Source organism: Pipistrellus hanaki, assembly GCF_964339955.1.
Source record: "Pipistrellus hanaki genome assembly, chromosome: 4".
Lineage (NCBI taxonomy): Eukaryota > Metazoa > Chordata > Mammalia > Chiroptera > Vespertilionidae > Pipistrellus > Pipistrellus hanaki.
The window spans coordinates 92,687,714-92,697,857 of NC_140506.1; the positions used below are offsets into that span (position 1 = coordinate 92,687,714).

General features: G+C 66.6%; 1 protein-coding gene across 3 annotated transcripts in view; it reads right to left on the bottom strand.

Annotated features, from left to right (window-relative positions):
- Positions 1-8,442, bottom strand: part of CACNA1H (calcium voltage-gated channel subunit alpha1 H) — a 63,697-nt gene extending 55,255 nt beyond the window's left edge. For all 3 annotated transcript variants that reach the window (XM_084881192.1, XM_084881193.1, XM_084881191.1), the window contains exons 1-2: positions 8,288-8,442; positions 7,686-8,008 (exon numbers count right to left, since the gene is read on the bottom strand). In XM_084881192.1, the coding sequence (XP_084737318.1) occupies positions 7,686-7,987 (302 nt within the window). In that variant the 5' untranslated portion in view covers positions 7,988-8,008; positions 8,288-8,442. The remainder of the gene's footprint in view (positions 1-7,685; positions 8,009-8,287) is intronic.
- Between the last annotated feature and the right edge of the window lie 1,702 nt (positions 8,443-10,144).

A 10,144-nucleotide genomic window follows, 5' to 3' on the forward strand; every position in this document is an offset into this window, starting at 1 on the left:
CCTGGCACCAGGAATGCCCCATCCCATGCGCACACCTGAGGACACGAACTCCGTTCTCCAAACGCCGCTGGGGAAGCTTGTCGGCCGCGGGAGGAAGCTGAGAAAGTCGCCCGCCGCCCCCCTGGGCGTCCTTCCAGGGGGTGTGGGCACTCAGCCCTTGGTCCAACCTCCCCTTGGGCAAGACCCTGTGCCACCACTCCAACCAGGGGAGCACGTGGGTATGGCCCCTGGCCGGCACCCCAGCTGTCCTCAGACAGCCACAGCGAGAGGTCTCGGGGGGCGGAGGTCTGTTCGGTTTAGAAAACAAAGAGCCAGGACACGACGAGGCCCCCCAGGCCCTGACGCTTCGAGGTGCTGACCTTGGCAGCAGGGCGGGTCCAGCCTCTGACACCCGGTCAGGGCCCAGAGCAGGAGGGGAGCCCCAGGCTCAGAGCCCACCCTGCCTTGCCACTTTGGGCCTCAGGGACACAAATTCGGTCCAAAGAATCTGCTGCCTCTGGAAAGCTCGGCCCCAGCCTCTCCTCCCCTTGGTTAATGCGTCGATGCCCCGCACCCTCCATGCAGGCCGGGGCTGGACCTCAAGGTCTCCAACGGGTGGCCCTCTCTCTGGCTGGCCATGGACTGGACTGGGCCCTTTACCGGCCGATCAGCGTGCCACGCTGCCCGTGAGGAAGAGGAGCAGTCAGAGGTGATGTGAGGGAGAAACACCAGGTCACAGGAGGTGGCCAGCGGCCCCTCCCCCAGTGGCCAGGGAGACCCCAGGAGGCCCCAGTCCTGGCTTCTGGGGCCACTGACTTCAGGCCACATCCCCTGGAGAGATATAACGGTGTCCCTACCCCAGTGCTCTGAGCAGTGAGGGGCAAGAGACAGCTACGCCCTGCCAGGGACTCTGCCGGCCAGGGGCAGACAGGTAAGGAGAAGGAGAGAAAGGAACAGAACAAGGTGGAGGGAGAGGTGGAGAGAGGCTGGGGCATCCAGCTGGAGGCCACTGCAGCCCAGAAGAAGGGCACTGAGCCCCGCCCTCACCTTCCCAGGCCAGGGTCCCCCCACGCCAGCACCCTGACCTCACCTGGGGGCCGGCCCAGGGGAGGGGTGGGGGTGCACTGGCAGAGCCCAGAACAGAAAGGACATCAGGACCAAGCAGGCTGGCTGCTGCTTGCCAAACACATCTATCTGCACGGGTGCCAGGGCCAGGCTCTGCCCAGCTCCGGGGGCGGGAGGGGGGCAAGGCAGGGGTTGTGCCCACCCAGGAGGACTGCCTAATGTGTACCCCACCCCTTGAAGGTTAGGGGGCTCCCACGGGCTCCCAGCTGCTCGCAGCACAGCAAGCCAGCTCTGCACGCCCCCATGGCCTTCTGGGGCTTTTGTCCCTGTCAGCTCCCTGTCTTACACCAGGCAGGGCTGGGGGCTGGGGGCTGGGGGCTGGGGGCCGGGGGCTGGGAGCAGCTCTCACCCTGGGCCATCCCTAACTTTCGGGAGCCTGGGGGAAGGTGGTTCCAGGTTCCCCTGTCAGCCCTGCCTCCAACTTTGCAAAGAGAGAAACTCTGGCTGAGGCCAGGGTGGGGGACTGCTCTGGGACACGACCTTGACCTTGTCCTCACCACATGTAAGAAGGGGGTGCTCCTGGTGCCCCTGGAATCCTCCCACATCCAGGAAAGGTGCTGGGGCCCAGGGAGGCAGCTCCCCACAGCACAAGGCTCCCTGCTCCCCGCTGATCCGGGGGAGCCAGAGGCGGCAGCAAACCCACCCGGAGCCCTAATTTAGCACACTCAGCAACTGTCCCCGCGCGTCGGAGCTCCAGGCTGACAGCACCCAACACCCCTGTCCTCGCTGCGGCGGAGGGACAGTGCCCGGGAGGCGAGACTCCGGTGTCCGCCGGCCCACCTGCCGTCGGGGCCCCGGAGGACGGCACATCCCGGCCGCCCGAGGGAGACGTGACTCTAAGGTGCAGGGCCCCTTCCGAGAAAACCACGAGCTGCGACTCGCTCTGGGAAGGCAGCAAAGCTCTCCGGCAGGCGAGCAAAGTGCTCCGCCTCTGGGGAGGGGGCTGAACATAGGCTGGGGCAGCTTCCGCCATCTCTGACTCTGACCCGGGCTCCATTCCCTCGTCAGACCATGAGCCATGGCCTCCCTTCCCCCCTCCTATCTGCCCAGGACGGGCGCCCACACTGAACTGTCCGCCTGGAAATCCAATCGAGGCCCACGTGACTCGCAGTTGTTCCCAGTTGTGTCAAAATTCACCGCCGAGGGGAGGAGACAGTAATTGGCCTTTTGTGCCACCGAGTTAAATACCCGCTGGCAACCAGGAAGGAAGCAGAAGAATATTCTTAACGCAGCGTCCAGGGCTCTGAGGGCAGGGCAGAGCGGGCACGCTGTGATACCAGCGAATGAAGGTGACACAGGTCCTGCCTGACCTTGACCGTGCAGAGCCGCTCCGAGGACTCATCCCTGGGACGCTGGACCGGCTGGCCCGTGCCCGCAGCCTTTCACATCGGGAACCGGGACAGGGATCCGGCCAGCCGCTCCGGGAGGTGGGCTGCCTTCCCCGCCTCACTTCAGGGAGCACCCGGGACCCCCTCTGAGCACTCCACTGTACAAGGGGGGCTGCCCACAGCCGAATGTGATGCCCCCCAAGTCCAAAGGCTCCCTTGGAAGGCAATAGCCTGTCCTCACCTGGGGCCTCCAAGGTGTGGGGGTGAGGGCCGCACCAGCACCTTCCCACCTTCGCTCCGTCAGTGCCCTCCACCTGCCCTTCCACCCCTACCTCCCCCCAACTTCTCCCTGAGCCTGCTCCCAATACTGCTTCCCCGCTTGAGGAACCAGCCCCAAACCCCAGCTGGAGGCAGACCCACTTCCTGAGCCCCATGGCCAGCCCACCACCCACCCACCCACCATGCACACAGGCCTCTCCTGCCTCTCTCCCACGGCCCACCGTGCCCCTCCTCACCTTCGCCTCACAGCACACCCCCACCCCCAACCGCATGGGCACATGCCACCTGCCTCAGGACCTCTACAGAATGCCGTTCCTCTGCCTGGGGCACCCCTGCTCCTTTCCAACCTCGTGTCACCCCGCCCACAGGTCCCCGGGCCCATCTAGCTGATGCGGTCTCCCGGCTCCCAGCTGCCCAAAGCCTCCATCTAGTCTAGGGGTGTCGAACTCAATCAGAGAAGGGGCCAAAATCTAAAATCCAGCCTAAATTGCGGGCCGAATGGTTTACTGAACAGTCATAAACTGACAATGTCATAAACTGACAGCGGAGTGCAGTGATGACAGCGCGGTGCGGGCCACATTGCAAGGCCTGGCGGGCTGGATTTGGCCCGCGGGCCTTGTGTTTGACACATGTGATCTAGTCCATCCTCTCCGCCTAGGGGCCCTCGCCAAGATCAGGCCAGCCTCACGCTATTGCGAAACAGCCAACAGCTGGACACGCTGGGCACACAGCGGGAACTCACCGAGTCCTGGGGCGTGCCGCTCAGGGAGACGCACGGTGGGCCCTCCTGGGGGCCGGCACGGAGCTCAGGCCGGGATAGGTTTGCTGACGGAAGCTGCCCTGCAGTGAGAGCGTGCTCACGGAGGCTTCCGCACCATTGGCCCGAGTGCCCCCCAAAACACACACATGCACGGGCTCGCACGTGCAGAGCCTCTCCAGGGTCTTGCTGGGCAGCAGATGTGGGGGCAGGTGCCTCACTTGGCCTCATGGTGGCGCCACACACCCAAGGCACTTAGTGCTCCCAGGTCCAGGGGCCCCTCCACCAGCCCCCAACCCCAACTCCTGCAGGTGCTCAGAGATCCGCTTCCCACTGACACCCTCCCCAGCTCTCCTGTGACACTCCTGTCTTAGCTGAGGGTCTTCACTCTCCCCCTCCGCATCCACTCCCCAAGCCTCAGAGGCTGGAAACACTTCTGTCCCTGCCAGACTCACAGCCGGCGCTCAGTGTAAACAACCTAAGCCACCAGAGCACAAGGTGGGGGCCCCGGAGGCACAGGGACACGTGTCACCCGCTCCTTCTTCAGTCAGAGGAGTCTGGGCAGTGCCATGGGCATCAGCCACAGAGCCCAGGCCCTCTGAGTCCCCGCCGGCTCCGCAGAGGGCCTCCCCCCCGTCCAGTCCCAGGCCTCCCAGTGCCCGCCTGTGAGCGCCCACAGCCTCCAAGTCCAGGGGCACGGACACGCCTCAGTGCCAGGAACCAGGTTCTGGGGTGAGGAGGGGGCTTGGGACACAGAGGAAGCCCTGTCCTACCAAAAACAAAAAGGGGGGGGGGGGCCTTGAGTGTCAGGGCCATGAGGTCAGGAAGGTGAGGACCTGAGACTGCCCTGCTCACATCAAGTCTGCGGGAACAGAGGGAGCTCAGGGGGGCCTTCTCTTTTCCAGATCACCACCCCACATGTCCTGGCTGGGATGCCCATGCCTGCTGTGAGCCTCGGGCGACTGGCAGCCGCCACAGAGCGGTGCGATAGCTCAGAGCATCGGTTTTAAGGACACATTTGTCCAGCCTCACCTGCCTGGCAGGCCGGGCCCCGCCAAGCACGTGGACCTGAGAGTCAGGCTGGGCTCACCCAGCTCCGCCCTCCGCGGTCGCGTGACCACGGCCTGTCCTTTGCCTCCTCCCAGCCCTAAGCCCAGGGGCCCTGGGTGCCTGGCCCTGGGAGACACCTCCTGGAGGTGCCCACCACCCTGAACCCCCAAGCATCCGCTCAATCACCTCCTAGTCCCTAAGCACCCTGGCTGGGCTGCAGCCGGCCTCCCTCACTCACAGGGGCCTCTTGGCGGGCCCTCCCTCCCAGCTGCCAGCACCCCTCGAGGGCCCCGCTCAGCCTGGGCGCTGGGGCACAGCAGCTGTGACACAGGCAGGCACCTCGTCAGGAACCCCGGGAGCCCGGGCAAAACATAACCCAGCCACGCAGATGCCACCCACCTCCCGCTATAAATAAGCCTGTGTAGGAGAGACAGCACTTGCCCCAAAACTTCCAGCACAATTACATTTCCAAACAGCAAAGGAAATCAATAACGACAGGGGCCGTCCTTGGAGGCTCCTTCGCCGTGGACTGGCGTTTCCCTGAAGGCAGAGACGGAACATGCGTGTTTGCGTGTGCAGCAGGGGGCCATCCGCTCGGAGGCTCCAGAAAGGTGCGGGTCTTAGGGCCCTTCCTGTGTTCCAGCTGCCAATGGCATCTCTGCTCGGGGACATCAGCTAGGACCCTGCCAGGTAGGGTCCTAGCTGTGTAGGTCCCCAGAGCAAACCCCACTATCCTGCGCGTGCCCCTTCTCCTCCTCCTCCCCCCCCCCCCCCCCCCCCCCAGTTTACCCTCTGACGCAGGGGAGACTCCAGGGAAGGACAGTGAGCGCCCTGTCAAAACAGCCAACAGCAGGGAGACTCCGAGGGCGACAGACCCGGAAGCACCCTGTGGCTACAGGACACCCCAGTCCCCAGAAACCCTCGCCACATGGACGAGGCAGGGATGGGAGGGCTCAGCCCCCCAGGCCTCGCACCAGGCACCACCGCCACCACTCCCAGGCATGTGAGGCCTGTGCGGAAGCCCCACGGGCTTTCCTGGAGCGGATCCCGACCCCACCTGTCCGGGCACACCAGCTTATTTTAAGTTCTCCTGTGGCCAACACACCCCAAGCCTGGACCTGGCATTTGCCGGGTCAGCAGCCATTCCCACATGGGGCAGGGGCCCTGATGAGCCCACCCCAAGACAGATAGGGGCTTCCTACAGGACCTGGAGTAAAATTATCTAGGACGCGGGCTCCCCGACTGCCTGCCAGCAAGAGGGGACAGCTCTCCTCCCTGGGTGACAGCCTCAGCTCCTTCTTGCTCCTGGGGCCACAGGGCATCTTCTCCTCAGGTCACAAGAGAGCCCAGGTCAAGGGATTAGCATGAGGTCCTGCCAGCCCATCCCCACCCACTCTGGGCCTCCCGGCACCTGGGGTAAGGCCTCCCTCCCGCCGAGTCACACAAACAACCCTGTTAGACATCCTAGGGGACACAGCCGGGCCTGGAACACCCAGAACACCGGGGCCAGGCGGGAGGGCTCCCGCAGCTGCGAGGGGACAGAGCGGCCAGGCCCAGGGGCTGTCAGGGGAGAGAAAGTGCAGGCCTGCAGTGCTCTGTCCCTAGCTGGTCTCTGCGCTTGGAAAGGACTGACATGCGAGGAAGACCAACCTCCTGCCCCTTCTGTCCCGGGGCTGCAGGCACCCCCAACGTGGCCCAGCACCCCACCACGCCACGCCACCTTCCTGCCAGCTCCGGGCTGGGCTCTGGAGAGAAGGCACACCTACGATGACCCTGCAAGGTTAGGCTGGCTGCTGCTCAGAGGCCCGAGCCCCAGCAGCCTCAGATGCCCATGGCGGCGGCAAGGACAGAATCTGCCTGCTGCCATGCCGGGGAGGGCCCTCTGGCCACCGCCAAGGCCCACCTTCCTGGGCCGTGATGACCTCCTTCACAGCCAGAAGGTGATTCTAACTCAGCCGATGTTTGGACTTGAGAAAAGAGAAACACAGGTTTTATTCCTTTTTTTTTTTTTTTTGTACAAATTCCTCTTTGTATTTAATATTTATACAGTTAAACACACAAGGTAGGAAAAAATATATACACGCATTGCTCATGTTGCCTTTGTCTGTCTCCTCAACGCTGACAGGGAAAGTTTATGTCCAGGGTCCCACTGCTGTCAACCTCCTCTCCTCAACTGCCCCTCCTACCCCGCAGCCCGTCCAGGACGTCCAGTCCCTCCAGGGCCGGGGTTGGGAAGGCTTAGCACCCAAAGCCTGCCCACCTGGCAACCAGCTCCGAGGGGGAACTAGTGGCAAGAAGCAGCTAGGAGGCAGGGTGAACCAAAGCTGACAGTCCTCAAAGGCCACCTACAGGAAAGAGGGTAGGGAAAGGGGGAGGGGGGACAGCAGACCTGCTGCCTGCATCCCAGAAATGCCTCCTGGCAGGATTCAGCTCTGCTCTGGAAGCTTTTCCCAAGTCTGTGCCACTCTGGCCAAGAACCGAAAGGGTGGTCCCTTTCTCTCCAGCCAGAGAAGGCACCGGGAGAAGGGACTCCAGGGTGCAGTGCCAGCTGCCTCCCTGCCCCCACCCCAGCTGCGCATGACTTAAATCGGCCCCAGGACTGAGTTCAGCCTGGAAAGGCGAGTTCACAACCAACGTCACCGCCTCTCCCCGTGGAAAAAGGACCAGAGAACGCTGTAGAAAGCGCATTGCTTCCAGGGGTGGGGGTGGGGGGACCTCCACGGGCCTCCCGCGGCGCTGGGAAGCACAAGGCACAGGTAGAAAACTTTGCTACCCTACTCTGGTTCCTCCCGGCTTTCCCCTCCCCAGCCAGGGTCCCGCCGCAGAGCAGACATCCTGCAAGCCTAGGAAGAATTCTGATCACAGCCCACTGGTGTGCAGGGAGCTCCGTCCTCCCTTTCCTGAGGACCCCGCTCCCCTCCGAGCCTTCGGTAGCCTGGCCGCTACTCTCTCTCTCTCGCGGTCCCAAGTGGCTCTGGGCCGGGCATACCCCATTCGAGTCGGGAGGGACGCCCCCCGCTGTCCCCCAAAGCGCGCCCCTGCCCCGCGCCCCCCGCCCCCCGCATGCCCGGCCCTAGCCGGGTCCAACGAACGCGGGAGCGCGTGGTCGCCCTCGGGGAGGGTCCCGCGCGCCGGAGCCCCGCCGGCCGGCGGCCAGGGAAGGATATGGGTTGCAGACCAGCCGGAGGCACCAGCTGCGCGGCCGCGTGGTCTGCCCGAGGCAGAAGAAGACCGTGGCCGCCAGCGCCGGGTACGGGACCGGCTGCTCCTCCTCCTCCTCGGCGCCCGGCTCCGCCGCCGCCGCCGCCGGGCTCTCGGGGGGCGACGCGCTGGGCCCGGACTCCCGATCCGCCTCTCGTCCCGGCGCCCCGGGGCTGGCCGGGGACGCCCCCGCGGCGGCCGCAGGGCCGGGGGCCGGCGCGCCCAGGGTCACCCGGACCTCCTCCGCCGCCAGCGCGCCCTCGGTCATGGTGGCGGCAGCGGCCAGCACCTGCGGGGGACACGAGGTGACCGAGCCCCGGGAACAGCAGCCTCGCCCGCCCCAGGCGGAGCGGAGCGGAGCTGCGAGAACAGCCGCGGCCGCCGCTGGGATGTCTTTGTCTTTTCTTATTAGAGACAAATGCGCCCGCCGCCCCCTCCCCCCGGCGAGCGCTGGCGGCCCCTCCCCCACGGGGGGCCCAGGCGGGTGCTCCAGGGGCCCCTCGCCCGCTGCGCCCAAGTTGAAGAGGTCCCGGCGCGCAGCGGGGCGCGCGTCCTCGCCCAGTCTCACCTCGCTCCGGCGGCCGGCGGTGTCCCCGCCGGCATGGCCCGGGCGGGCGGCGCGGTCACTGCGGCCCCGGCACGGCGTTCGGCCCCGGCAGGAGCGCCGCCGCCCCCGGCCCGCGCCCCCCGCCCACCGGCTCCGGGCTGCGGCCCCGGCGCCGGCTCCCGCTGCGGCTCCGGGTGGCCAGGCGGCGGCGGCTGCCCGGGCGCGGAGCGGAGGGGACCGCTGGGCGCGGGCCGGGGGCGCGGGGGGCGGGGGGCGGCGCGGGCTGGAGGGAGCGGCCGCGAGCGAGCCCCGAGCGTGTCCGCGCGCCGCGCAGGAAACTTCGGAGTGAGCCGCCGGCGGGGCGGGGCGGGGGCGGGGCCGGCGCGGGGGGCGGGGCGCAGGGAGGGAGGGGGAGAGCCGGGCTTGGGGGTGCCTCTCCACTCCGCCCGGGGCGGTCGGGGGGCGCGGAGGGGGCCGTCCCCGCCCCGAGGCGCGCGCAGGAGCGATCCCTCTCCGTTTGCGGAGGACGACCGGCCCCTTTTAGGTCCGCGAGGCTGGAGTTGGACCCTTCCCGCCCCCTCGCTGAGCCCCTCTCTCCCTCCCTCCCGGGTGAGCGGAGCGCCAGGGGGCGCTCGCGGAGAGGCTTGGCGGGGTGGGTGGGGGGAGCGGCGACAATGTCCTCCCCGCCCCCAGCTGCGGGGGCGGACGGAGCCGCGGAGGCGGGCCCTCCCCTCCCCCACGGCGCTGCGCTGCGGGCGGGGGGTCTGCAGGGGGCGGGCGCGGGCGGCGCGCTCCGGCCCGATCAGCGCTGCGCGCCCCTCCCCCTCCCCGGTGTGTCCCGGGTGTGACCGTGACCGTGAGCGTGTGCTGTGCCTCCGTGTCTGCGGGTGGGATCCTGGGTGCTCCCGCATCCGCACCTCCCCCAACGCGCGCACACACTTAGCGCGCAGCCGGTTTTGTGAACTTGTCCGCTGCCCAGCCCCTTGTGGGCGGATACCTGTGGACCCTGCCGGAGAGATCAGGCCCCCCCACTCACACTGAGCACGCGAGGGACAGATCAGAGAAACTCCTGTGCTCCAGGGGGTTCCTCCGTGGTGGAGTCTCGTGGGGCCCACTCCCTCGGGGCCAGGACCAGACCAGGAAGGTCCCTTCCAGGCCCACAGAGGGATCACCCACCCGAGACACTCTCCCCCCCCCCCCACCTCAGACACCGGGAATAGCAAGGTAGGTCCCAAGGACAGGGTCTCCGTGCCTTGCAATGTCAGCAGAGGGGAGTCTCCCCACCCCAGTGTCCCCACTGGACACCGAATCCCCTGAGGCTCTGGCCAGCTTTTCACTCCCCCTCTATCCTCCCCCCCCCCCCCAAACACACCCCTGATCCCCCATCTGTCTGCCTTCACGATGGAACTGCATTCCGGTGCCTGACTTCCCCATATCCCAGTCAGCCCAGGAGGTCCAGCCCACCCTCACAGTGGAGATACCCCACCTCCTTTGAACAAAGACATGAGTGGCTGGTCATCCCAAGCTGCTTCCAAGGCCTCTGTCCTCACCAGATGCTGGAGGGAGCAGAGAGTAAGGGCCCGCCCGGAGACCCACAATCGAAGAGGCTCTGGCCAGGGCACTGCCAGCACGCGGCTTCCCCACCTTCAGAGTGGCACAGCGGAGAGTGAAGCCATGATGCAATGGGTCTGCTGTCCAGGGGGGCAAGGAAGGCCCTGTCCTGGCCCCCTGGACCCTGATACCTGTGGACCCTGCCGGAGAGATCAGCCCCCCCATTCACCCTGGCCCCCGTGGTGAGGCAGGCACTAGAGCTGCAAGGCCACGTGGCAGCTTGAGTGCAGGTCCCAGGCGGTGCCCCGCACGGGCCACCACCGCTCA